The 27,405-nt window shown below is 45.1% G+C and overlaps 1 protein-coding gene across 1 annotated transcript in view; it reads left to right on the top strand.

Moving 5' to 3' along the window:
• Positions 1-27,405, top strand: part of LOC107375088 (WD repeat-containing protein 7) — a 162,593-nt gene that overhangs the window by 117,679 nt on the left and 17,509 nt on the right. Inside the window, 6 exon segments of the mRNA XM_070552547.1 lie at positions 3,400-3,627; positions 15,156-15,342; positions 23,587-23,704; positions 23,790-23,939; positions 24,015-24,097; positions 25,213-25,312. Coding sequence (XP_070408648.1) covers positions 3,400-3,627; positions 15,156-15,342; positions 23,587-23,704; positions 23,790-23,939; positions 24,015-24,097; positions 25,213-25,312 — 866 coding nt within the window.

Raw genomic sequence — 27,405 nt, 5'->3', positions numbered from 1 at the left:
TTCTGATTAGTGGAACAGAAAGCAATGTGTCAGGATATTAGTTTAACCTTGTCTGAGTGTGTGAGCTGTCAGTAGATAGTGATTCACTTGTTAAATCTAACTTTACTGATCATAGGATAATAATATTCATTTCAACCTCAGTAATTTAAGCACAGATGAATCAAAACATTGTTATTATTATTCAACCATTATTGTTCATTCAACCATATAATTATTCACTCATCTCGTTTATCATATGATTTAATTATGAAAGTTCATCCGTCTTGTCCTGTGAAGCAAAGCAGTCTTAGATAAGGGTGAGCTTGCGAGGGACCTTGGGCAAGCACAGTATCTTTCTTGCAGATTAAAGCCCCAGTTAAGACTTATGTCTCCATGTGACCCGATACTGAAGAGGTGACCTGTAGATGGAAAAACAGACCATTTCCGTAGGCTACAGCGTGATTTGTGAATTTGCTTTTTGTAGCCTAGAAATCTAGACGGTCGAGCTGAAGCTCTGGATGGTGTAGCCACACCCCATAGGGGCCTCAGTAGGTCTACCATTGGCCTGAGCGGTATTCAGTTATGCCAATCGCAGCGCTCTATCGGTTTAGTTGGCAGGGCGATGCAATGGAGTGGAACAACAAAGATGGTGACAGCTCGTTTAAAACGACGTTGGCATCAACCTTATACTATTTAGACTTGAGCTTTTCCTTGAGTCAAGAGCAGACAGAGGCACTTACTTCCTTAATTTAGAACAAGGATGTATTTGCATCTTCTCCAACAGAGCATGGAGAACTGCGCCGTTGAGTAACGTCTGTAGTGGTGAGTACATCACATCACTCGTTGTCCAATAGCATATGGAGACGGTTTGAAAGGCAACCAAAGATCCCGCCCCATGACTCAGATCTGCCCATGCATTGTGGTCAGATTATATATTCACATGTATGGGATGGATACCAGGCTATGCTTCCTGGTCAGACTTGAATGTCCTGGATTTCCTGATTGGTCCGAGTTCAAACCAGCAACTTTAATTTAGGATTATGGTTAGGAGTCTTGTTGGACCAGATGTGTAGGGAAACAAGTTCCTGTTGTACACACACACACACACACACACACACACACACACACACACACACACACACACACACACACCCTCTGAGGGGTTTGTATGGACCCCTTATTGGGCTTTTGATCCAAAGTGTGTCAGCGGCTCTCATCTCCTACTGTGTAACATACATTAGTGGTCCACACACAGAGCGGAGCAGCTCCCCGTCGAGCCGACCATGTTGCACGCACTCACAAAGGAGGTTATTTTGGGGTCGCCGTGGTGAACACAATGGAAGGGCACGCCCACACACACAAAGGAGGCCGCACGTGTCCGAAATCCTTCCAGAAGTCTGTGAACACGGCCGTCTGTGTGTTTAAATGTGTTTGAACTGTGACTAAAGGCTTTCAGGGCCACAATAAGAGACCTGTGTGTGTGTGTGTGTGTGTGTGTGTGTGTGTGTGTGTGTGTGTGTGTGTGTGTGTGTGTGTGTGTGTGTGTGTGTGTGTGTGTGTGTCATGATTACAGGACAATAGAAGTGTGCCTGCTCAGTTGTTATCAGCTCACTGGAGACTCACAGGCCTGTAGGGACTTTTTTTTACCTGCTTTCAGTGTGAAAAGAAAGAAATGAAAAGGTAAAGGAGAAAAGATTTCCTCCACACACTCTTTTATCTGAAACATCTCAACAATCTGACACCATCTTTAGATGTTTGAAAATAAACGGTAAAATTCTGATTTGGTACCTTAAAGGTACAGGTGACATGTATTTTTCCTGGTTTTTGGACTTGGTATGTGTAAAAAATCATAATTTACAGGGATGTGTATTTTTTAAATTCGGGCGATACGATACATATCACGATACAGGGGAGACGATACGATATATCACGATATATTGGAATACATTCAGTCAGACGTTACAAGCAATTTTTTTTACTGAATTTATTGTAAGAATGTTCAATAAACAGTCCAAACTGATACGTAAAATGTTTAACGTGAGGTATCTGAACCATGATGGAGGGTTTTACATTTCAATGGTGGAAACAAAACCCATTGCACACTGCTGCCAACTAGCGGGTGGCGATTAAATTGTACAAAACGAAAAGAAAATACACAAATGTTTGCATGTAATTATTTCAAGAAATAGATACACGGCTTTTGAATATCGATATAACATTGCTGGAAAAAATATCACGATATATTGCCATATCGATATTTTCTTACATCCCTAATAATTTAGTCGAGACAGTTCTGTTTTGTTAGAATGAAGTGACGATGGAAGCAGAGCTGTGATCCATCAGCAGTCATCCTTATGCCTTTTTGTACCATTTTGGGTGAATCCAGGGTCGTTTCTCAGTATGCTCACTCGTCTGATTTCGTGTAACATCAACGTTGACCCAAGTTTGTTCAAAGTTCCCAGATGTGTTCAGGCTCCGCCCATTCTATCGAGGATGCATCAACGCGTCCTCCTGCAAACTTGGGCCATCAAGGTATCCCATAATGCATTGTGTTGCAAACCGTTATTCTCCGAACGGAAAAAGGCAAAAGAGAAATCTCATAACTGTAGTGTTTTTATATCTAAATTACAAATAATTAAGTCTAAATAAATAAATATAAAGTTTGTTATTGATTGTTGCGTGTAACCTGTAAAGTTAGCCGTGTGTGTTTTCCTGTGTCTTCATGATTCCTTAAAAGGCTAATTAGCTAACCCTCTATCAAAATAAAAGCATTAGTGTGAAGAATACACACTTTTTTCCTTCATTTATTAGTGATTATGCTGGTATTTATCAATTTTGATCAAGGGTAGACCAAATATTATACAAGTATAATGTTTTCAGTGTTTTGTTATTTAAGGAATAAACTAGACTTTTGATTTTACTTCAGGGCATTTTTTTCAACAATATCATAAAGCAGCGCTTGTTGCCATGACGATTCTGTTCCAAATGATGTCCTCGTGCTCCCAGTACTCGGTAGAACAGACTTTCTACTGTACTTGTCAAGTACACAAGAATGTCCTAGCATACTTTGGTATTGAGAAGGGCCCAGTTCTCTGGCTGTTGGTGGTTTGTGTTCAGAACAGAGTAACAGACAATTATAATGAATACGTTTTATCTTTAAGAAACCCAAATAAATCAGGACATGTCATAATGTGTTTGAACAGATGAGCAGCGGGAATACGAAGACACAGACCAACAGGGAGAGACTTTCCGAGTCCAAAATCTGTCTTTTTTTTTGGGACTTGGAACTCTGAAATTCCTGTCATCAAATCTCATCATTTTAAAACCTGATCATTAACGGCTGCTATGAGATGGAACTTGTGAGCTTCAGGAGTGTTGTTGACCTGAACAGGAATGTTTTCTTCCATGTGTTTCCTCCAGGCTGTTTGTCCAACCTTCCACCCAATGCCAAGAAGATCTCCAACTCGTACGAGGAGCGTCGGAAACAGGCCACGGCCATCGTGCTGCTCGGAGTCATTGGAGCGGAGTTCGGAGCGGAGATTGAACCCCCTAAAGTCTCTGGGCGAGCCCGAGCGGGCGGACAGGCGCCCGAAGGCTTTGGACTAACGAGTGGAAGCTCGTCTAACTACTCGCTGGCAAGGCACACGTGTAAGTAGAACAACAAACAGCTATCGTTTTATTTGTCAAACATTCGTCTCATGAAAAGAGTTTTGGTCCGCTGAATCTCGAACTGCTTCATGAGGGGTGGGACAGAGAAAAGCAGAACATGTTGTTTTCACCTGATGCAATAATCGATATTTTCATACATCAATTATCGACACTGATGCGTATTAATAAAAAAAATCTTAAGATGAGCTGGATGAAAAAGGAGTTATTGGATGTTAACAACTGAGCATCCCAGACCTTTCCCAGGTGTTGTGACGTAGTTTTTACGATTATTCTACAGATAAATCAGCTGTAAATCAGGGGAATTGATGGTTATTGTGGTATCGTATCCTGTCATTCCCACCCTAAACGCTCTCTAGTGGGGCATTGTTTTACTTCTGTTTAGGAAAATAGGACCGGGTTTCCCCCAGAAAATGAGTTAAGCCTGGTGGATTCGCCGTCGGGGGGTGGGGGGCTCTCCGTCCCGTAGCGCTCCTCCGTGAGAGCGGGGGTGGGGGGGCTGCACACGTTTCGCTGCTGTTTCTCACCAGCATCAGATGAAGGAGGGCTCTAGTTTCGTTGCGCCATTTGTGTCAGCGGAGGGTTGAGGAGGGGGGCGGGGCATGTCACTTAGCCTGGCGGGTGGCCAAGCAAAGCCTGGCGGGCTGCCAGGCTTATAAAGCGCTGGGGGAAACCCTGCAGGATCTTGTGGTGAAAAAACAGAATAAAAAAAACGTTTTCAAAGTTGCGATAAGTGATCTAGCACTGGACTCAGCAGGAGGCTAATTTTAGCTGCAATAAGAAATGATTTTATTGGTTTTGATTGGAGCAAAAAGGAGAAAATTGGGCAATGATGTTTTTGCCTCTGGGCGTGTGGACAGATCTATAGCTTTTGGAGTCAATCTATTTCGAGATATTGTCACAGCTAGTTAGCGTTAGCAAATGCAAAACCACGCCACCGCAGTTAAGACTACAGTAGCTGAGAGGTCCTGACTAACAGCTGACTAAACCAGCTGTAACTCCATCATAAACACAAGATGAGTTTTACACTCGGGCTTGAACGATGGTGGCAGACATGAGTTCCTCTGAGGAAGGATCTGTTTGTTCCTTCCTTACATCAGAACATCTCTTTGTTGGCGTCTAGCTGCTCGTTTACAGCCTGATGGGAGGATCCGATACGAGTCTGAGGTGCTTCACCGGACCATTGGTGGTTCAAAGAAGATTCAGTGATTCATGTTTTGGCCCCGATTATGTTTATTTATTTTTTTATTCCCCTCCACCCCCACCACCCCCACCCGAACTAAGAAGTGCACAGTAAAGAAAGTAGAAAGTTCAGTGTTGGATTAGAGGTGAGGGAGAAGACATTGATTTTCACCCACCAAGCCTGACACTGATTTCCACCGATGCTCTGTGCCCAGTCGGACCTTGGTGGGCATCAAACCTGCACTAAGCAGGCCTGCTCTTCCGTTCTGCTGCTCCCAAGCTCTGATTGGCTGCCTCCGGGGGGCGTCCGCCCAGCGACAGAACCTGAGCTCCCACTGATGGGCTGTGGAGCGTGATGCCTCCTAGTTGGACCTGAACACAGCAGTCGGCTCACCTGTGTGGACTCACAAACACACGCATCAGATCAAAGCTGCTCCAGAACCACTCAGAACATCGAGATGCTCAGGGATTAAATTATGAATCTACATAGGGAATTTAAAAACACGAACGGTCCTGAAGGAGCTTCATTTTTGTCCGTAATAATTAAAAATGAAAGAAAATCCTGAAACCATAGATATGAATCTGGGACATTTGGAATGAATCTAAACACAAACAGGCTCAACTAATCCCAAAGCATTAGGATCTCTTTCTATGTCTGCTGTTGAAAGTGACGCTAAGATCTTTTTCTTACTGGAGCGACCATGTTTTGCTTCTGGAACCAGGGTCTCAGCATTCCAGATATGGGGCTGGAAACCCCACCTTCTCACCTGAACACAGATCTGGTGTTTTTAGGCATAAGGCCACTGATTACAGCTAAAGAAACACAGCAGGAAAAAAGATCAACCAACTAGTCAACAAATTTTTTTCAAATAGAGGGGGCGGGGCTTGAAATATAGGCGGGAACAAGCCACAAGGGGGCTATAATCCATTTATTTTCTTTTTGGTTGACGGTCCACTATTTAATGTTAAGATAACAATTGAATCTGTTTTATTTTACTAAGTAATTTTATAACCGTAGTAAAAGAATAAAATTGGCCCTTGCCACCTTTAGATCCTCCACCAGAGGGCAGGAGGTTGGAGATGGTTCTGGAAGATTTGGCCTGAACCAAATCTCAGCAGGGCTGTGTGTTTGTGTTCTACCATGTCAGTGTTGAGGTCTCTAGAAAGCTCCTTTCTTGTTTGGATCATCTCCAGCTTGCAGGCCTGGTTCTTTACTTCCGGGGGAGGAAGTCCGGTAACTCTCAGTTCCTGACGCACTTTCAAAAATGAACATTATTCAGTAGGGTGGTTTTAAAGTGGCTCATATAGAAAAAGCCTAGAAAACAGTACAAACAAGACAATGTGTCCCCTGGAGCCACCCCTCATGGTCATCAGTCCGAAAGGACTCAAATCCTCCAAGGCACTAGTTTTTATCCTCAGCTTGGCCCTCCCCGTTTGGTGACATGGTACATCTCTATTGGATCAGTACAGGGAAATGTGTCGAGAATCGTGTACGTCACGAATCTCATCCTAAATGAAGAAGATGTGAAAATCATGGGTGTTGCTGCGTCTAGTCTGATTGTGTAAAGAACAAACTCTCTGTACTGGACAGATAAACGACTGAGACACGACCTTAACCGTGACCAAACTAACCCCCGCACCGTGAAAACAAACGTCTCAGCTCTAAAGCCGAGCTTCATCCGCATACGTCACATGTCACTTAATCAGGAAGCAGAACATCCATGTGTTAGGAGATCGTTTTGGGCCGCTGCTGTAAAAAAAGTGAGGCGCGAACCGGAAAAGCTTCTGCCGATCACAATTCAACAACGGATTATGAAAGAACGGATAACGCTCGAAACGCGCGGATTCTTCCTGATGTAAGAGGTGAGTCTCCGCTCTGTTTTGGTTGTTTTGGTGTCGACATCATCCTAGTGCGGAACGTTCTGTGACTCTTAAAAAAACAGTAAAAACGGCGAGAAACGCTGGCAGCGAATGAGTTAACCATGACATGGATCTCTGACCCCCATTAGCCACAGAAAGGAAGTAGATGAGAAAACGATCGGTCAGAAAAAGCCAGCCCCTTCGACGCCACAGGGACAATTGGCATTCATGGCTCCGCCCACCTTGGTTCAGGATTACCCATGGGATGGAAATAGAAGAGCGTGTGTCAGCTAGTAGAAGCCAACTGTTAGCATTAGCAACTCCACAACATGGTGGAACACGTTGGGGCTTGTGTTAGTGAAATAAAACATCAACGATGCATTTTTTATCCCACAAGAGCGAATGGAGGCAACGGAAGAGTCGTGTTGCTGTTAACCAATCAGAGGTGAGATGTCATGTATATTCATGAGTAAGTCATGTCTTAACTCATTCGCTGCCAGCCGTTTCCTGATCGCTAAAGCCATTCGCTGCCTGCATTTCTCACCGTTTTTACTGTTTTTTTAAGAGTGACAGAACGTTGCGCGCTAGGATGATGTCGACGCCAAAACAACCAAAACAAAGCTGAGACTCACCTCTTACATCAGGAAGAATCCGCGCGTTTCGAGCGTTATCCGTTCTTTCATAATCCGTTGTTGAATTGTGATCGGCAGAAGCTTTTCCGGTTCGCGCCTCACTTTTTTTACAGCAGCGGCCCAAAACGATCTCCTAACACATGGATGTTCTGCTTCCTGATCACGTGACATGTGACGAATGCGGATGAAGATCGGCTTTAGAGCTGAGATGTTTGTTCTCACGGAGCGGGGGCTCGTCCGACGCCCACGCAGTAAAAAAAATGCAAGTGACTACTTTAGTGGTCAGTGGCGGTGAATGAGTTCATTAGTAAGACTCTTCTCCTTTGACAAACCCAATACCCGAAACTGGAGCTTTTTTTTCTCTCAGAAAACGACTCACAAGGCTTTTATTTCCACATTTCTACTAGAGACCACAGCTACTTTATTAAAACGAGTGAATGAGACCTTGAGTTTGACCCGGTGCTGAACAGGCGTGTAATAAAACTGTAACTTCGGATTAGGTGAGCCTGGAGCTATGCTAACCCAGGACGAGTGGCCGATGATAGAAGTCATGACTTGTCTCTTCTCTGTTACCGTTGTCTCTTACACCTCGTCCTCCCTTCCGTTTGGTTGCCTGCTCTCGCTCAGGTTCCTGTTTTTCTGCGTCTTTTATGAAATTGAAAGATGGATCGGTGTTGTTGGCATGCAGCGCGGCGTGTGATGAATGAGAGCTGTCCCCGCGGTGAGAGGGAGGTACAGTAGCCCATACAGCAGAGCAGAGATTGATGTTTCCACACGGGATGGGGGTAGGAATGGAAGGAAAGCGGGATGAACGGAGGATGACAGCAGGAAGGCTGGATAAGGGACACATCAGTGTTCAGCCTCTGGACTCGGTTAAATGTCACAAACCCTCGGTTCCCGTCGGAGGCCCGTTCGCTATCAGCCGTGGCATTTTCAAACATTCATGAAAGCTAATTGGAAATTGAGTTTTGCTTCGTTTCATAGAAAAGCCAAGAGGGAAGCCGGGGAGACGAAATCCGACAAATTTTATTTTCACATCTCTACTTAAATCATCAATGCATTTGGAGCGAGTGCTGATATTTGATCCCGGACCCACAGGAACGGACTTTCTGTGTGACCTGAGATTAGCTCAGATTAGCTCAGATTATCTGAGACTGAAATACAGAACAACCCTGGTGTTAATCTCTGGATTTAAAGAAGTGGGTTTCACCTGATGAATAAAACTCTGGTGATGAATTTAAAACCTCCTGTATTTAATCATCTGAGTGTTTTTTTTAAACTTTGTTTCATAAAACAGTTTATTTCTCATAAATGTGATTTCAGTAAAAAGCAGAAATAAAAATAGCTAAATTATTTTCAGACTAAAAAGAAAAAACTGAACTACAATGATGTGTTTAGAGTGAAATAACTCCTGTAAAACCTCGGTTCAGCAGGAGTTTTACTGGAGACGGTCGTGACGATCTATTTCATCATCAATCTAGCAGTCAAATATCACCCCAAACCCTGCAGGAGTATTAATAATACAATAAAAACACCAGCAACACTAATGATAACGGTAAATAATAGCAATAATAATGAGAAAGTAACAACAATACGAGTTTTTGAAACTGTCGAACACAAATGAAACGTCCTCTTTGATTTAAAGAGTCTGGATGTAGAAACTGCAGTTTGTGACTTTGTCTAATTGACTGCGGTGATTAATCAGCGTTAATTATTAACAGGTTTTTACACAGCAGCTCCTTCCCTCCTGGTATTGTGTATTTTCATCCCTTTTCCCTGCAGCCCGTCTAATCCGGCTCTCATCCACTAACCGAGTCCCCACATTGATTTACCTTCACCTCTCATTTATGCTCAAACACAGGCAGATAAAGAGACCGGGGCCAGCTGGGGAAAGAAAGCACAAAGCCTGTTAGCGGCTCACTACGGCCCGGTAGATTCTAGACATCACTAATCTGTCACTATTTCACACTGCCCCCCCCCCCCCCCCCCCCCCTAATCAGCTGCTGTCTGTTAATGGGACGTGTTTACTGCCCCAACTAACACCTCATTACGGCCAAGTGATGTTTTGCCAGCGGCTGTTGGCTCGTTTTGGGGGAATGTCTGCCTTTAAATGGATCGCTCACTTCCTGCTCACTAATTACGAGGGCGGGGCTTTAAATCTGACCCTGTTATTGGTTCTGGCCCATTTGGGGTTGCTAGCAGTGAACAGATTTGTCCTAAAATCTAATATAAAGAAGGAAAAATGAATATTTCGTAGCGTAGCATGTGCTAATTTACTGGTCGCAGTTTAGTCACTGCTCACTCTCATCAGCTGATTTCTACTATCCTCTTCTCAATAGTTGATTGTAGCTGAAGCTACATGATCTAAATACCCCCCCCCCCCCCCCACACACACACACACACACACACACAAACACAGATGTTTTAACACGGTTCGCACCCTGTCTGTGTTTAATGGTCCCACTGACCTGATGAAGCTAACTGGGTTAGCCTATAGCTGTATCCTTCATATTTATATGCATAAGCGGTGTGTTCAGATATTAAACCTATCAGGGGGGAGGGGGAGGGGGAGGGGTGTCATTTAAGGTAGACTGATGATGAAATGCCTGTAGATCCAGAAGATGTGATTAGCTGAGCATCTCTGGAGAGGTAGAGACCTTTAGAGTCACCTTAAGATCAAACCTAAAATAAACCCCTGCGTGTCTGAAAGCACGTTTCTGAAGAGTTTTAGTCTTAAAAATAAACAGAATATCAGTTTAAGATGGTTTCTCTGCTTAGTTTTCAAGATTTTTGTAAAAGCTGCAACAAGAGAAACAAGTGTGTGTGTGTGTGTGCGTGTGCGTGTGTGTGTGTGTGTGTGTGAGCTTGTGCGTGTGTGTGTGTGAGCTTGTGTGTGTGTGTGTGTGAGCTTGTGTGTGTGCGTATGTGTGTGTGTGTGTGTGTGTGCGTATGTGCGTGTGTGTGTGTGTGCGTGCGTGTGTGTGTGTGTGTGTGAGCTTGTGCGTGTGTGTGTGTGAGCTTGTGTGTGTGTGTGTGTGAGCTTGTGTGTGTGCGTATGTGTGTGTGTGTGTGTGTGTGTGTGTGTGTGTGTGTGTATGTATGTGTGAGCTTGTGTGGGCGTGTGTGTGTGTGTGTGTGTATGTATGTGTGAGCTTGTGTGTGTGCGTGTGTGTGTGTGTGTGTATGTGTGCGTCTGGCGTGTGTGTGTGTGTGTGTGTGTGTGTATGTATGTGTGAGCTTGTGTGTGTGCGTGTGTGTGTGTGTGTGTATGTGTGCGTCTGGTGTGTGTGTGTGTGTGTGTGAGCTTGTGTGTGTGTGTGTGTCAGCTTGTGTGTGTGCGTATGTGTGTGTGTGAGCTTGTGTGTGTGCGTATGTGTGTGTGTGTGTGAGCTTGTGTGTGTGCGTGTGTGTGTGTGTGTGTATGTATGTGTGAGCTTGTGTGTGTGTGGGCATGTGTGTGTGTGCGTGTGTGTGTGTGTGTATGTGTGCGTCTGGTGTGTGTGTGTGTGTGTGTGAGTGATGGTCAGCCCCTCTCCAGAGACTGGCTCAAATGTCAGGTCAGCTATGAAGTGACCCCACCCCCATCCTGCGTCTCCAGGGCTAAACCAGCTTTATTAGGCCCGAGCAGCGAAAGCGCTGCGAAGGCCTCTTGTTTTTGCTCTGATTATTATTATTTTTTGTTATTCCGTGCCCCCTTTGAACGGCTTTTTGGGGACCTTAACATACCCCAAAACTCACAATATTTTGCAAACTTCTCAGGCCTGGTGAAAAATTTGATATTTTAAAGGTCCCAAAAAAATCGCAAAGAAAATGGCTGAACAGCGCCCCCTACAAAGTGAAAAAAAACCCTCTCCATAAAGCTTAGTTTATCGTACAGTTATGAAATTTGGTACACTTGTAGAACTCAACAGTCCGCACAGAAAAGTCTCTTGCAAGCATGGTCAATATCAAACAGGAAGTCGGCCATTTTGGGTTGAAATGGCGATTTTTAGCCGTTTTTGCCGTTTTTAGGGTCCGTTTCTGATTGGATTGCTCGATCATTTTTCGCACGATCGTCTCAAAACTTGTGTAAAATTGCTCAGAAGGAATGGGCGAACAAAATGAGACAAGGATTCTGAGTTTTCGTATATGTTGAAGGGGCGGGGCCAGGCCTCGAAGTTTGACTACTCGCCAAAAAATTTAAAATTGCTATAACTTAATAACTGAAAGGAATAGAATTACCAAACTTTCTGTGGTCATTCGTCATCCAGCCACAAAGTAAATTGAATGGTCGGATGATGACATCACACAAGCCCCGCCCCCTCAGGACCAAAAAGGTCAAGTTTTACTGTGAAAGGTCCCAAATTTCCCCATTTCACTTAATCACCACAAACTTGTAGCTGGTAACTCAAGACAAGTGGAGGTTGCTTGGCGTCACTTTATGGGAGTTTTCGGCAGAAGGCGGGGCTGTGGCGGCGCGGCGAAGTCAGGCGTACCGCCATGGCCTTACGTTTGCCTTCCATTTCGTCATTTCTAAAGATATCGTCACGAAACTTGTTGTGAGTGATCCTAGTCCGGCCCCTCAAAAGATCTGATGTGAACATCCGGTGGGCGTGGCCTATTTTCTGAAATAGCGCCCCCTAGGACCATTAAAACTGTCAGCCCCAAGCCATGCTTTGACTGAGGAGTACGAAATTTGGTACACTAATGTGGTGTCTCAGGACCTACAAAAAAGTCTCTTGGAGCCAAGTGCAAAGTTGCACAGGAAGTCGGCCATTTTGGTCCAAGTACGCAATTTAGTGGTTTTCGCACACGTTGTTTGGAGAGTGATGCTCCGTCGCCATTTTCACCAATCTGCTTCAAACTTCTGCCATCTGCTCTTAAGACATAGAGGAAAAAATTCAACCGTCGGATTTTTCAAAAGTTGAAAGGTGTGGGCGTGGCTAAGCCTCAAACTTTGACCTGTCGCCGCACCACTCTTTTTTTCACAGCTCCCTACTGGACTCCTTTTACCCAATCAGCAGGAGTCTCTGGCAAATAGCAGTAGACAACTTGAGGTCACTTGGTATCCAGTACTGGAAGGTTTCAAAAAAAGGCAGGGCTTTGGGAGCATGGCGAAAATCGCCATCACGCCATGGAAATACGTTTGCCTCTCATTTCTTCATTTATCGTGATATCGTTACGAAACTTCTGGTGAGTGATCCTAGTCTGACCACAAAGAGACATAGACAGCTGAAATATGTGGGCGTGGCCTAATTTCTGAAATAGCGCCCCCTAGGACCATTTAAACTAATAGCCCCAAGCCATGCTTTGACTGAGGATTACGAAATTTGGTACACTAATGTGGTGTCCCAGGACCTACAAAAAAGTCTCTTGGAGCCAATCACAAAATTGCACAGGAAGTCGGCCATTTTGGTCCAAGTACGCGATTTAGTGGTTTTCGCACACGTTGTTTGGAGAGTGATGCTCCGTCGCCCTTTTCACCAATCGCCTTCAAACTTCTGCTATATACTCTTAAGGCATAGGGGAAAAAATTCAACCGTCGGATTTTTCAAAAGTTGAAAGGTGTGGGCGTGGCTAAGCCTCAAACTTTGACCTGTCGCCGCGCCACTCTTTTTTTCACAGCTCCCTACTGGACTCCTTTTACCCAATCGGCAGGATTCTCTGGCAAATAGCAGTAGACAACTTGAGGTCACTTGGTATCCAGTACTGGAAGGTTTCAAAAAAAGGCGGGGCTTTGGGAGCATCTCGAAAATCGCCATCACGCCATGGAAATACGTTTGCCTCTCATTTCTTCATTTATCGTGATATTGTTACGAAACTTCTGGTGAGTTATCCTAGTCTGACCCCAAAGAGACATAGACACCTGAAATATGTGGGCGTGGCCTAATTTCTGAAATAGCGCCCCCTAGGACCATTTAAACTATTAGCCCCAAGCCATGCTTTCACTGAGGATTACGAAATTTGGTACACTAATGTGGTGTCCCAGGACCTACAAAAAAGTCTCTTGGAGCCAAGCACAAAATTGCACAGGAAGTCGGCCATTTTGGTCCAAGTACGCGATTTAGTGGTTTTCGCACACGTTGTTTGGAGAGTGATGCTCCTTCGCCCTTTTCACCAATCGCCTTCAAACTTCTGCTATATACTCTTAAGGCATAGGGGAAAAAAGTCAACCGTCGGATTTTTCAAAAGTTGAAAGGTGTAGGCGTGGCTAAGCCTCAAACTTTGACCTTTCGCCACGCCACTCTTTTTTTCACAGCTCCCTATTGGACTCCTTTTACCCAATCACCTGGAATATCTTGTAAATAGCAGCTGACAAGTTGAGGTCACTTGGTCTACAGTACTGGCAGGTTTTGAAAAAAAGGCGGGGCTTTGGGAGCATGGCGAAATTCTCCATCACGCCATGGCAATACGTTTGCCTCTCATTTCTTCAATTATCGTGACATCGCCACAAAATGTCTGGTGAGTGATCCTAGTCTGACCCCCAATAGAAATGGGCATCTGAGATTTGTGGGCGTGGCCTATATTCTGAAATAGCGCCCCCTAGGACCATTAAAACTGTCAGCCCCAAGACAAGGTTTGACTGAGGATTACGAAAATTGGTACACTCATGTAGGGTCTCCGGACCTACAAAAAAGTATCTTGGAGCCAAGCGCAATTTCGCACAGGAGGTCGGCCATTTTGGTCCAAGTTCTCGATTTAGTGGTTTTCGCACACGTTGTTTGGACATTGATGGCCCGTTGCCCTTTACATCGATCACCTTCAAACTTATGCTATGTACTTTTAAGTCAAAGGGGAAAAAATTCAACCGTCGGATTTTAAATAAGTATAAAGGTGTGGGCGTGGCTAAGCCTCAAAGTTTGACCTTTCGCCATGACATTACTTGACTTAATAACTCCCATGTGCATGATCAGATCTAATTCAAACTTTGTCTGTGTGATCACTGACCACATCTCAAGACAACGACAATGTGGACAGCTGACATCACCTAAGCCCCGCCCCCTGACAACAGGAAGTCTATTGTTTTATGGTGAAATGCCCATATTTGTCCCCTCTAATTTAGTGAAAATGACACTCAGGTCATACAGTGTCTTCATGATGTTTTAAAGACCATTCAGATCTGATAGCTTTCCAGAAAGGGAGGGGCTTTGATGCCATGGTGAATGCTGGCGTGACGCCATGACCTTACATTTGACTGTAACTTCCACAAACGGCCTCCGATTTGCCCGAAACTGAATATGGCAATGAACAATCATGCCCTTTAGCCAATGAGGCACAAACGGTTGGTGAATGTTATATAATGTCACCAAAGCTGACCTCAATGGGACTTTTCTGTAGTTGGTCACAGCGCCACCTAGATAACGTTATCCTTCGATAACTTTAAAAAACATGGTCAGAATAGCATTAAAGTTGGTCACTGTCATCACACCACCAGTGTGGTAAAGATAGAGGATTCCCTAGTGGTGAGACATAAAATATAATGGTGGGCTCAAAGGGGATGCTGAGTCAGGGTGAGTTGCGGACAAGGTGGCCGTTAGCAGTTTCTGGTGTTGGGGTGGTCGACGTTTGTTTTCTGCGGACGTGCCCTGGTGCCCCGGGCTGCCGGCCAGGCAGGAGCGGTGCAGAGCTGCGAGGGCCGAACGACGCTGCTTGCAGCTTTAATTATTTTTATTATTTCTCTTCAGCAACACATTATTTTATTTCCATGAAATAAAACCGTGTGAAATGTTTCTTTCATGAGAAGTTTTATCAGAATAAAATGATGAAGTTGTTCTGTTATCTCTCGTTTTCCACTAACATTAGCCAGAGCAGCGCTCCTGGGTGAACGTGTTGTATAAGGAATGGTTCTGTCTGCAGGTAAGGCCCTGACCTTCCTGCTGCTGCAGCCCCCCAGCCCCAAGCTCCCGGCCCACAGCACCATCCGCCGCACCGCCATCGATCTGATTGGTCGAGGCTTCACCGTCTGGGAGCCGTACATGGACGTGTCTGCGGTGCTCATGGGGCTGCTGGAGTTGTGCGCCGACGCAGAGAAACAGCTGGTGAAGTGAGTCTGAAACTGTACAATCATTGTGTCGGGCTGATTGGTTGTTTAGGTGTCTGATAACACACACACACACACACGCACACACACACACACACATACAGTTATGAAAGCCAGTTGCAATCTGATTGGACGAAGATGCCGCGATGTCTGTCCTGTTCTGACATCACACTCCTGCCTGTGTTTTTCTCTCATCAGGATGAATCATTAATAATAATCCGAATTATACTAATCCAGAGTAAATAGCTGTGTGTGTGTGTGTGGGGGGGGGGTATCGAGATATAAGTTTTGGTCCATATCGCTCAGCCCTACCCTCTAGTGTCCGTTTGTGGAATTGAAAGTAAAACTCCTCGCTGTGCGTTCGTCTTTCTAACGCCTTAATCCAACAGCTGAAACATCTCCCAGCCTTCCGTAGTGTCTACAGGAGCGATTTCTCACTAGAACATATCAGCTGTGTCAGACCTGGGAAACATCCTGTTTGGCCGGCTCAGGGAAGTGGAGGCATTCCGGGGCGTTCCGGTAAAATGAAAGTTCCAACAGTGGAAACACGCCTCATGTTTTCATAACCTGTGATTGTGTGAAAACCAGCAAAGAAATCAGATCACCAGTTCAGTCATGGCGAGTCCATCTTCCTGTAACCCGCTACTGAATCTGCCAGAACGTCAGAGCCCCAGAAGGGGCGGAGCTTCCTCACCTTATTTTAACCAAAACATTCATCATGTGAATGTGGACATTGTTGCATTTTAAACAAAACCGTCGTCGTCTTCCTCCGCTTATCCGGGTCCGGGTCGCGGGGGCAGCATCCCAACTAGGGAGCTCCAGACCGTCCTCTCCCCGGCCACCTCCACCAGCTCCTCCGGCAGGACCCCAAGGCGTTCCCGGACCAGATTGGAGATGTAACCTCTGCAACGTGTCCTGGGTTGACCCGGGGGCCTCCTGCCGGCAGGACATGCCCAAAACACCTCCCCGGGGAGGCGTCCAGGAGGCATCCTGACCAGATGCCCAAACCACCTCAGCTGACTCCTTTCGATCCGGAGGAGCAGCGGTTCTACTCCGAGTCCCTCCCGAATGTCCGAGCTCCTCACCCTATCTCTAAGGCTGAGCCCGGCCACCCTACGGAGGAAACTCATTTCGGCCGCTTGTATCCGCGATCTCGTTCTTTCGGTCATTACCCAAAGCTCATGACCATAGGTGAGGATTGGGACGTAGATCGACCGGTAAATCGAGAACCTGGCTTTCTGGCTCAGCTCCTCTTCACCACGACAGATTGGTTCGGCGTCCGCATCACTGCAGACGCCGAACCAATCCGCCTGTCGATCTCCCTATCCCTCCTACCCTCACTCGTGAACAAGACCCCGAGATACTTAAACTCCTCCACTTGAGGTAGGACCTCTCCCCCGACCCGTAGTTGGCAAGCCGCCCTTTTCCGGTCAAGATTTTAAACAAAATAACTGATAAATTCATCAAACTTTAAACTCTTCACTGTTTCTAAACGCCAACCCTAAACATTTTAGAAGTTTTCGTTTTCTTCTCTCAGGACTTTTAAACATCGCCTCAGAAGATAAAAGCATCTTTTTATTCCTCGTGTTCGATGAGGTGTCGTGTGCTCATCTTACGGGGATAAAGACACCTTTTTACGTCCTGCTTATTGGCTGCGATCTGGAGAAACGACGTTTGTTTCGCAGAGGTAAACGCATGTTTGGAAGAGCGCGTGCCATGCGGAGATGAGCACTGGTATGTGTTGTTGTCGCTCGAGAACCCGACAGGATGGTTCAGCAGCAGAAAGCAGTGATCAGAAAACTGCAGGTCACTTCTTAAAGTAAAAAAAAGTCCAGCGGTGCTGATCCGTATTGATCCGTGTCCGTCTGAGTTTTCCCAACAATCCTGAAGTGATTTCTCTTTTCCTCAGAAACTTGTGTGTTTCTGTGAATAAGAAGGTACCAGAACACGACCCGGTCCGGTGAACACGACCTTAATTATTGTTACGCTACATTACTGAACTGAAAAGTTTGTTCGGACTTTGAGCCAACTAAGAAGCCATCTTTCATTTTGATATTCGTTTGAATTAGAACCGCCTTTTCACTTCGCTGTGATGCAGCCGGCCTTAAAATGCGGCCTTGGAAGGAGGCAGCCTATGAATTAGCACACATTTCTCTGAGCATTAACCTTTGAACTTGGAGGGAAGTTTCTAAGACATCCGCTCTTGGAAAATCTTCAGCCATTTTTGATGTTTTCAACCTGTAAATAATATTTCTCTTTGTAGAAGGATGAAGTTAAATAGTTTGGAAATGACCTTTGACCCTTTTAGGATTGACGGGACACGACGGCTGTTTCTCTGAGGTCATCACTGACATCTTTCATCCGCTTGTTAACAAACACTTGTATGCTCCGGAGAAAACAGACGACATTTCTGCTTTTCTAGGCCCGATGATGATCATTAAGGCCAATAACTACGTTTGGTTCCCGCTGACCTGATGAGTTTCATCACAAACAAATGATCAGATTTTCATTACATCACCAAAAAGTCTTGCTGATTTAATCTGAGCTGCATCCTGAGTTAAGCTGCAGTTTACCCTCATTTCATCGCTTCTTCATCACCAAGCCCCTCTGAAGGTGCCCCTCTTAGACGCGACTGGTGAGATTTAGGCTTTCGTTGAATAAAAAACTGACTGATGTGGGTAATACAAATTAAACACCTGCTTTAATAACGGTGTTTCTTTTAGCTTGTGGCTTGTTTCCATCCAAAGAGACGGCAGCATCTCGGTCGTTTATTGTGTAATTTCTGCAGCCGGTCGGTTCAGAAACCATCCAATAAATCAGAGTTTCAGCCTGCCAGTTAGCCCATCTGCACCCGGCCGGGAAAACCAATCAGCAAGCCAGCCGGACTCTAAACAGTCAGCCAACCGTGCACACACACACACACACACACACACACAGTCATGGCTCCTTCCAGCGGTGACCCCCCCCCTCCCGTCATGTGACCCAAGTTGTTCACTCCTCCCTCACATTCAAAAATCAATACCTGCAGCCCTGACTGTGTGTGTGTGTGTGTGTGTGAGCGTGTGTGTGTGTGTGTGTGTGTGTGTGTGTGTGTGTGTGTGTGTGTGAGCGTGTGTGTGTGTGTGTGTGTGTGTGTGTGTGTGTGTGTGTGTGACTCTGTATTGACCAGATAATGTCAGCGTGGTATCGGCTGTGAATGCAGTCACGTTGCCGCGGTCACACCAACCGAAGCCTTCGTTTGGCTCCTCGCGGAGCTCAGAGACACCTCGGTCCAAATCCACCGTCCAGCTCAGGGAAGCTGCCTAATCTAGTCCGGTGGATTAGATATTCAAATCATTCAGATTGAAACAAACTGGAAAAACACAAATTACACAAATCAGATTAGTTTTACGTATAAAACACGTTTAAGTAAAGCTGCGTTAGACTAAAGTTCTGTACGTAGAACCAACAAAAACTATTAAGATAATAAAATAAAAGCATCAGATACAAACATTTTTAATTACGATATATAAATATGTAGAATTTATTTAGATATATGTTTTCCCCATTATTTTCTTTTTAATGAATTTATTAAATTTGTTAATCTTTTATAACATTACTGGGCGGGACTGATCCAGATTTAGTCGAATCCATTTCTTTGGTCTTTTGTGTATTTTTTAAACCAATGAGACGTTGAATGAATGGATAAAATATTTTAAGGAATAAAGAATCAGTAGAAACAAAAATAACTCATAAAAACACAGTTTTTTACGAGCCAGAGTAACTGCATCTCGTTTCTGGGATCGATTAGTCTTGTCTTGCTGTGAAGACTGATCAGACCATTGATGACCCACAGTGACACATGAAAACTATAAAACACTGATAAATAATTGTTAGTAATTAAATATTAGTTAATGCTACCTGTAATTAAGTTTTCTTTATTTTGTATTTAAAGTAATACCGAGCAGCTTCCTGCTCCTCCATCCTACGGGTTGATGGTAAACAACCCTGCTGCCGACTGCTGTAGCTAGCGCTATCAACGAGCTAACACTAGCACGAGCCAACTAATATACCAATAAGTAAAACCATGAAGTAAAAAGAGCCACACTGTTGGACACAAATATTATTACTTACAAGTCTGTTGTAACAAAGCCAGGTCACCATCAGTTTGTCATTTTGTAGCCTACTTTAGCTCCCTCTAGCTAGTGTAGGCCATGCCAGTGTTCACTGTGGGTTTAGCTCTTTGCTTCACCTCCATAGACGTTACTCTCTGACCTTTACTTTCAGGCTCCGCCATGATGCCAACAGAAAGAGCAAACTTCCTCTTTTTTTTCTTCGTGTGCTTTTTGTTGATGATCGGCGAACAGAAAATGCTAACTGCTAGTGTAACAGCTGACAGCCGTAAAGCGGGTAAAGAGCTCCTCCTATAGAACACCTATCCACTCCACACAACTGTTAAGTGTGGTCTCTGGCCAGTGTAGAGCGGCAGAGTGGTGTCAGATATGAAACCGGTCAAGAGTTCAACGTTAAAGCTCTAGCTTAAAGTTTAGAAACTATTTAGTGTTATTGTAAAAGTCCAGATGCCATCGTTCTTATTTTTATATTTTATTGTGGTATTTTGGGCTGACTGACTGATGCTCCAGCCCTGGAACAGATGTTTGAACTCCGTATGTGACTCTAATGATAATCCAGATTATTTCATTACATGCTCTTAATTTCTGTTATTAACCTCGGTGGACCTGCGCACAATTAGCTTCAGTGTTTCTGCTGCATTACATCAACATGGTGACTGTTTCCAATTACAGCCGCCGCTCCAGATGAAATTAAACTTTTCAGGCTCGCTGATGTATCGCCGATATATTACCAGTATTAATTACGGGCTCGGAGGATGTGATGTGTATTCAGAGGAGATGAATTGTGCAGCTCTGGCTGTTCGTCCACCCATCACTTCCTCCCACACACACACACACACACACACACACACACACACACACACACACACACACACTGAGGGGCGTGCGACCAGCTGTTCAGCTAACTGTGTGTCTAATTCCTGTTGCATTGTGGGAGTCCATTATGCTGCCGCCTGGTGAATGGCTCCTATTGACTCGGCCTTGACATTATAAGCTGCTCGCTAATCTCTTCACTCCATATATTAGTAAGACTCAATCTCATGGCTGTTTTTCTCAGATTTGTCTCTTTTTCTTCTTCAGTTGATTTTTTATGTCTCCGTTTTTTTTAATCACCAAAAGAACAACAGAAAGCTCTTCTTTGTTGTAAAATCTCATAAAAAGGCACAAAAACATTAGGTGTCCCTGTGATGGGGTTTCTTCCGATTTAAATATTTTCCCTGAATATCGTTTTGATAAGTCAGCGTTGTTGTAACCGGCACCGGTTAGAACCGTTCTACCAGGTTTTAGGAGCTTTTCATCATGATGTTGTTTCCTCATGAGAAGTATCCTCAAACTAGAGCTGCACGATATTAGGAAAACCTGCGATATTCGATAACAGTGAGAAATATTGCGATGACGATATTTCTTGCGATAAATAAAAACTTAACTCGGGAACAAAAATAATCAAAAAGAAAGAAATTTAAAAAATCATTAAAATGAGAAAAGCAAAAGATGTGAAGAAGAAGAAGAAGAAGAAGAAGAAGAAGAAGAAGAAGAAGAAGAAGAAGAAGAAGAAGAAGAAGAAGAAGAAGAAGACGTCTATAGCGCCTCTCAAGATAAAAATCACGAGGCGCTTCACAAAAACAAAAAATGTAAAAAAGAATTTAGAAAATGGTTAAAAATATATTTAAAATTAGCAAAAAATGGGCAATTGTGATTAAAAAATGTTAAGAAAGAGAGAGTGAACAGGAAGGAGGGAAATCAGTGGATCCTGAGGAAGGTGGAATAGGTGGGGAGAGCAGAATAAAGAGAGAGAGGTGAAGAAGGTCATACAAAAGCCAGCTTGAACAAGTGAGTCTTCAGCTGCTTTTTAAAGGAGACCACTGAGTCCACTGATCTCAGGCTCAGGGGGAGAGAGGTCCAGAGTCTGGGGGCCACAGCAGCAGATGATCTGTCACCTTTGACCTTTAGCCTGGTGCTGCACAACCAGTAGGCTTTGATCACTGGACCTCAGGGACCTGCTGGGGGTGTAGGGACTAAGAAGATCACCAATGTAAGATGGTGCTTGTCCATGTAAGGCCCTATAGACCAGAACCAGGATATTGAAATGAACCCTGAAGTTGACTGGCAGCCAGTGAAGCTGGAGGAGAAGCGGGGTGATGTGGGTGTGTTTGGAGGACTTGGTCAGAAGCCGAGCACAGGCGTTCTGAACCACCTGTAGACGGTTCAGGGAGGTTCTGCTCAGACACGTGAAAAGAGAGTTACAGTAGTCTACGCGTGAGGAGATGAAGGTGTGGATAACTGTCTCAAGTTCAGAGCGAGACAGAATGGGACTCAGCTTAGCAACGTTCCTGAGATGGAAGAAGGAAGAGCGAACAAGAGAACTGACATGAGAATCCAGGGTGAGAGCTGGGTCAAAGGTCACACCAAGATTCCTGACAGAAGGTTTGGTGTGAGAAGCAAGCTGACCAAGAGAGTCTCTGACTTTGGGAACCAGCTTTTCTGGGGCACAGATGAGGATCTCAGTCTTATCTTCATTCAGCTGAAGAAAGCTCCCACCATCCAGGTTTTGATAGAGTCTAAGCAGGTGTGTAACAGCTGCAGCTTAGACATCTCATGGGGCTTAAAGGAGATGTACAGTTGGATGTCATCTGCATAAAGATGGTAGGAGATTCCTTTGAAGGAGCTCAGGATGTGCTGAAGAGGAAGCAGATAGAGGAGGAAGAGCAGAGGCCCCAGCACAGAACCAGAAAGAAAGAAAGAAAGAAAGAAAGAAAGAAAGAAAGAAAGAAAGAAAGAAAGAAAGAAAGAAAGAAAGAAAGAAAGAAAGAAAGAAAGAAAGAAAGAAAGAAAGAAAGAAAGAAAGAAAGAAAGAAGCAGAATCAGCAGAAAGAGCTAACAAAGCTAACTCAGGTGTTTGCTAACCATCAAAATTAGATGCTGTCCGCCTCAGGGGCGGGCATCTGGCCTATGAGAACCCACCCAATTGGCCAAATGGGTGAAGAGCTCTATTTGATTTGTTAAAAAACATCACGCCTCCATTTGATTGACAGAATGTATTATGTGTAGCAAACATCTGAGCCGACCATTCATTACGATATTTATCTGTTCTTTGCGATATGCATGCTGATATCGCGATAACGATATATTTACGATATATTGTGCAGCCCTATCTCAAACCCATGTTTGGCTGCATTCATGCTCACTAAAAACTGTTGGGTTAAAAATGACCCAATTTGGGCTGTTTTTTACTCCACTGCTGGGTCAACATTGCACCAGTAATTAATTTAACCCAGCAAGACGGGTTTCTCTGTTTTAACCCAACACATGAGTTAAATATTCCAACCAAATTCTGGGTCAAAATAACCACAAATCTGGGTAAATTCAACCACACGTGCATTTTATTTACTCTACCCAAATCCTGGGCCAAATTAAACTAACGATGGGTTGATTCAGCAACATATAATGTCCAGTAATCAATCTAAATCCTTTGTCAATACGCCCAATTATTTCTAACACATTTCAATACAGACAGAAAATTGCAACTATCCATATTCAACTGTTGAAATATGCATGCTAGATTTAGTCATGTAAAGCATAAACAATACAATAAACACTTCAACAAGACTGAAATCTTTACAAAGCACTGCCTTGAAATGTATTCGTATAAATGTAAACGATATAAAATGTTCAGATCACTTCAGGTCAAGAACTGCAACAGTGTACACTGAAATAAATATTCGGTGCTAAACAACAAACAGTTAAAGGGTCAAGTGTCCATTTTCCAAATGCCTATTTGCTGTAATTCCATGCTGTAGTTCTTTTTTTAAAACACAGAACAGTTTTGTTACCTGTTTTCCCGCTACGTTTCGTTTGCGGCTGCAAACTTCCTCAGGCTGACCCTGATGGTGGCGTCACTTCCTTCTCCGTTTATCCGTTTCGTATAACCAGGAAGGTCCCATTAAGATTAAAAACCTCATTTTCAAGGGAGTCCTGGCCAAGAGGCGGAGGAGCAGGCCCAAGTGGCTGGGTAGAAGTCTGGGCCACTCTGGGTAGGCTGCTGCCCCCGCGATCCGACTCTGGATATCAGATGATGGTGGATGGATGGTTTTATTAAAGTTGGATGCTCACAGTGCCCCCTGCTCTTCCTTTACAGTATTACCACGGGTCTGCCCCTCAACCCCCCTGCAGACTCAGCTCGTTCTGCTCGCCACGCTCTTTCTCTGATCGCCACTGCCCGACCGCCGGCCTTCATCACCACCATCGCCAAAGAGGTGAGACGCACGGACCCTCTCAAGGACACCTACTTGTGAAGGTGGGGTCTGACTCTTCTTTGGATTTTCCATCTTTTTTTGTCAGGTTCATCGCTACAACGCAGCTCAGGCCAACTCTCAGTCACAGCAGAACGTTCACACCACCACTCTGGCCCGAGCCAAGGCCGAGATTCTGCGAGTGATCGACATCCTGATAGAGAAGATGCCCGGAGACGTCGTTGATCTTCTGGTTGAGGTAAATATTGGTTATGATATTTACCAACAATCCATCTGGCAAGTCCAACTTCCCTAACCCTAACCTGTCCCGCAGGTGATGGACATCATCATGTACTGCATCGAAGGTTCTCTGGTGAAGAAGAAAGGTCTGCAGGAGTGTTTCCCTGCAATCTGCAAGTAAGTGCGTGCGTGCGTGCGTGCGTGCGTGTTTAACAGAGTGTGTATTCATGCATACCGTATTTTCCGGACTATAAGTTGCACTCTGGAGGTTTCTTCCTGTTAAAAGGGAGTTTTCCTCTCCACTGTCGCTGCATGCTTGCTTAGTATGAGGATTGCTGTATAGTCACTGACACTCGTCAGTGACTTGATGCAATTAGCTGGGTTCCTCATATAGGAAACAATTATTTCTGATTGGCTTAATGAACTGACCTGAATTGGAATGTTTACTGTGTGAAGGTCCTTGAGACGACTCTTGTCATGATTTGGCGCTTTATAAATAAAATTGAATTGAACTTGAATTGAACTTTTTTTCATAGTCTGGCTGGTCCTGCGACTTATATACCGAAGTGACTTATATACCAAATGATGTATACCGCGCCGCTGCGAGCCGGCTCTGGTCCAGGAATGAGCTCCCCTGTCCCGCTGGGAGGGTTTCAAACACCGCCATCCTCTGCTGGAGACCGTGGCGCGCTGCTGCGCGTACCGCTGATGCAACAGCTGGTTGCTTATTCTGTTATCGTTACCGGTACTTGTCTTGCAATGTGAAATGCTTGGTCTCAGATTTTGTAAGAAAAATAATAAAATTTCCCCCCAAAATGCGACTTATACTCTGGAAAATACGGTATTTGTTCTTGTTTTATTTGTTTTTTAGGTAAAACTCTTTCGTCTTTCAGGACTTTAGCAGTTTTACAAAAGCTAACAATCAGATTCTCCGTGATTCCATGACCACGGTGGGCCAAGCGGTAAACACGCCCCTCTGCCTCCACGCAGCTGAGTGTAAAAACCGTGTGCTTACCCCGCCGTCCATGTATAACTAGACCCCTAAAAGCACCCGTGAACACGCCTCTGCCATTTGTGTCATCTGGGGCCACACCCATACAAATCCTGCTGCCATCACCACAGGTGAAGCAGAAACGGCTCCTACGAGGACCTTTGACCAGATTACTGATTCTGTTCTGGTTCTGAGCCAGAAAAGCCAGACCAAAGACTCTGAAGTAGCAACTCTCATCATCAGACGTCATTTAGACGTGACACGGTCCTCTAATTTGATGTTGTTTTGTTGTCGTGTTCAGGTTCTACATGGTGGGTTACTGCGACCGCAGCCACAGGATCGCTGTTGGAGCGCGGCAAGGTTCAGTCGCTCTCTACGACGTTCGGACGGGAAAATGTCAGGTAGACATCAGGAGATAACGGTCCGCCTGTCCATCATCCATCCTATAATTCATCCATTCCTTTATCCATCTGTCTATAAATACCTCAAAGATCTATTAGTTTATCTTCCACACGTATCTGCTTTTCCCTTCATCCTTTTTTCTTTCCAAAATGTCTTCTCACTCTTTTTTTTTACCCGCTCTGTAAATTTCATATTCTGTCACTCCGGCTGACACAGACATCCTGTAATTAAAGAGGTGAAGAAGATGAGCAGCAGGATGAAGGGTGTGAACAGAGGGAGGAGGGGTTTCTCTTCAGTAATTGATTAATGACACAACAACTCTCTTAATCATGTTTTTGTGTTAACCCGCATCTCTCTGTGTGTGTGTGTGTGTGTGAGTGTGTGTGTGTGTGTGTGTGTGTGCGCGTGCGTGAGTGTGTATGTGTGTGTGTGTGTGCGCGCGCGTGCGTGAGTGTGTGTGTGTGCACGTGCGTGAGTGTGTATGTGTGTGTGTGCGTGCGTGCGTGCGTGTGTGTGTGTGTGTGTATGTGAATGTGTGCGTGTGTGTGTGTGTGTGAATTTGTGTGTGTGCGTGCGTGTGAATGTGTATGTGTGCGTGTGAATGTGTGTGTGTGCGTGCATGTGTGTGTGAATGTGTGTGTGCGTGCGTGCGTGTGTGCGTGCGTGTGTGTGTGTGTGTGTGTATGTGAATGTGTGCGTGTGTGTGTGTGTGTGAATTTGTGTGTGTGCGTGCGTGTGAATGTGTGTGTGTGCGTGCATGTGTGTGTGTGTGTGAATGTGTATGTGCGTGCGTGCATGCGTGTGTGTGTGAATGTGTATGTGCGTGCGTGTGTGTGCGTGTGAATGTGTATGTGCGTGCGTGTATGTGCGTGCGTGCGTGCGTGTGAATGTGTATGTGCGTGCGTGCGTGTATGTGCGTGCGTGTATGTGCGTGCGTGTGTGTGCGTGCGTGTGTGTGCGTGTGAACGTGTATGTGCGTGCGTGTGTGTGTGTGCGTGTGAATGTGTGTGTGTGTGCGTGCGTGAGTGTGAATGTGCATGTGTGTGTGTGTGTGTGCGTGTGAATGTGTGTGTGTGCGTGCGTGCGTGTGAATATGTGTGTGTGTGCGTGCGTGTGAATGTGTATGTGCGTGCGTGTGAATGTGTATGTGCGTGCGTGTGAATGTGTATGTGCGTGCGTGTGAATGTGTATGTGCGTGCGTGGTGTGAATGTGTATGTGCGTGCGTGTATGTGCGTGCGTGTGTGTGCGTGTGTGTATGTGAATGTGTATGTGCGTGCGTGTGTGTGTGCGTGTGAATGTGTATGTGCGTGCGTGTATGTGCGTGTGTGTGTGTGCGTGTGAATGTGTGTGTGTGCGTGCGTGTGAATGTGTGTGTGAGTGTGAATGTGTGTGTGTGCATGTGTGCGTGTGTGTGAATGTGTGTGTGTGTGCGTGCGTGTGAATGTGTGTGTGCGTGTGAATGTGTGTGTGTGCGCATGCGTGCGTGCGTGTGAATGTGTGTGTGTGTGCGTGCGTGCGTGTATATGTGTGCGTGTGAATGTGTGTGTGTGCGTGCGTGCATGTGTGTGTGTGCGTGCGTGTATATGTGTGCGTGTGAATGTGTGTGTGTGTGTGTGTGTGTGTGTGTGTGTGTGTGTGTGTGTGTGTGTGTGTGTGTGTGTGTGTGTGTGTGTGTGAATGTGTGTGTGTGTGTGTGCGCATGCGTGCGTGCGTGTGAATGTGTGTGTGTGCGTGCGTGTGAATGTGTGTGTGTGTGCGTGCGTGTGAATGTGTGTGTGTGCGTGCGTGTGAATGTGTGTGTGTGCGTGCGTGTGAATGTGTGTGTGTGCGTGCGTGCGTGTATATGTGTGCGTGTGAATGTGTGTGTGTGTGTGCGTGCGTGCGTGTATATGTGTGTGTGTGTGTGTGTGTGTGTGTGTGTGTGTGTGTGTGTGTGTGTGTGTGTGTGTGTTGGTAATTTGCTGAGTATTGATGTTCAGTAACCTGAGCAGTCTAGTCTGGTGGAGGGGGTCATTTATATCTGATAACAGCGTGGTCCTGTTCATCCAACATCTAGTTTGATTGCATGTTTGTGTGCGCGCACGTGCCTAC

This window comes from Nothobranchius furzeri, chromosome 6 (genome assembly GCF_043380555.1).
Source record: "Nothobranchius furzeri strain GRZ-AD chromosome 6, NfurGRZ-RIMD1, whole genome shotgun sequence".
NCBI lineage: Eukaryota > Metazoa > Chordata > Actinopteri > Cyprinodontiformes > Nothobranchiidae > Nothobranchius > Nothobranchius furzeri.
The sequence above is the reverse complement of the archived record's forward strand: the minus strand, read 5'-3'. Positions and strand labels throughout refer to the sequence as shown.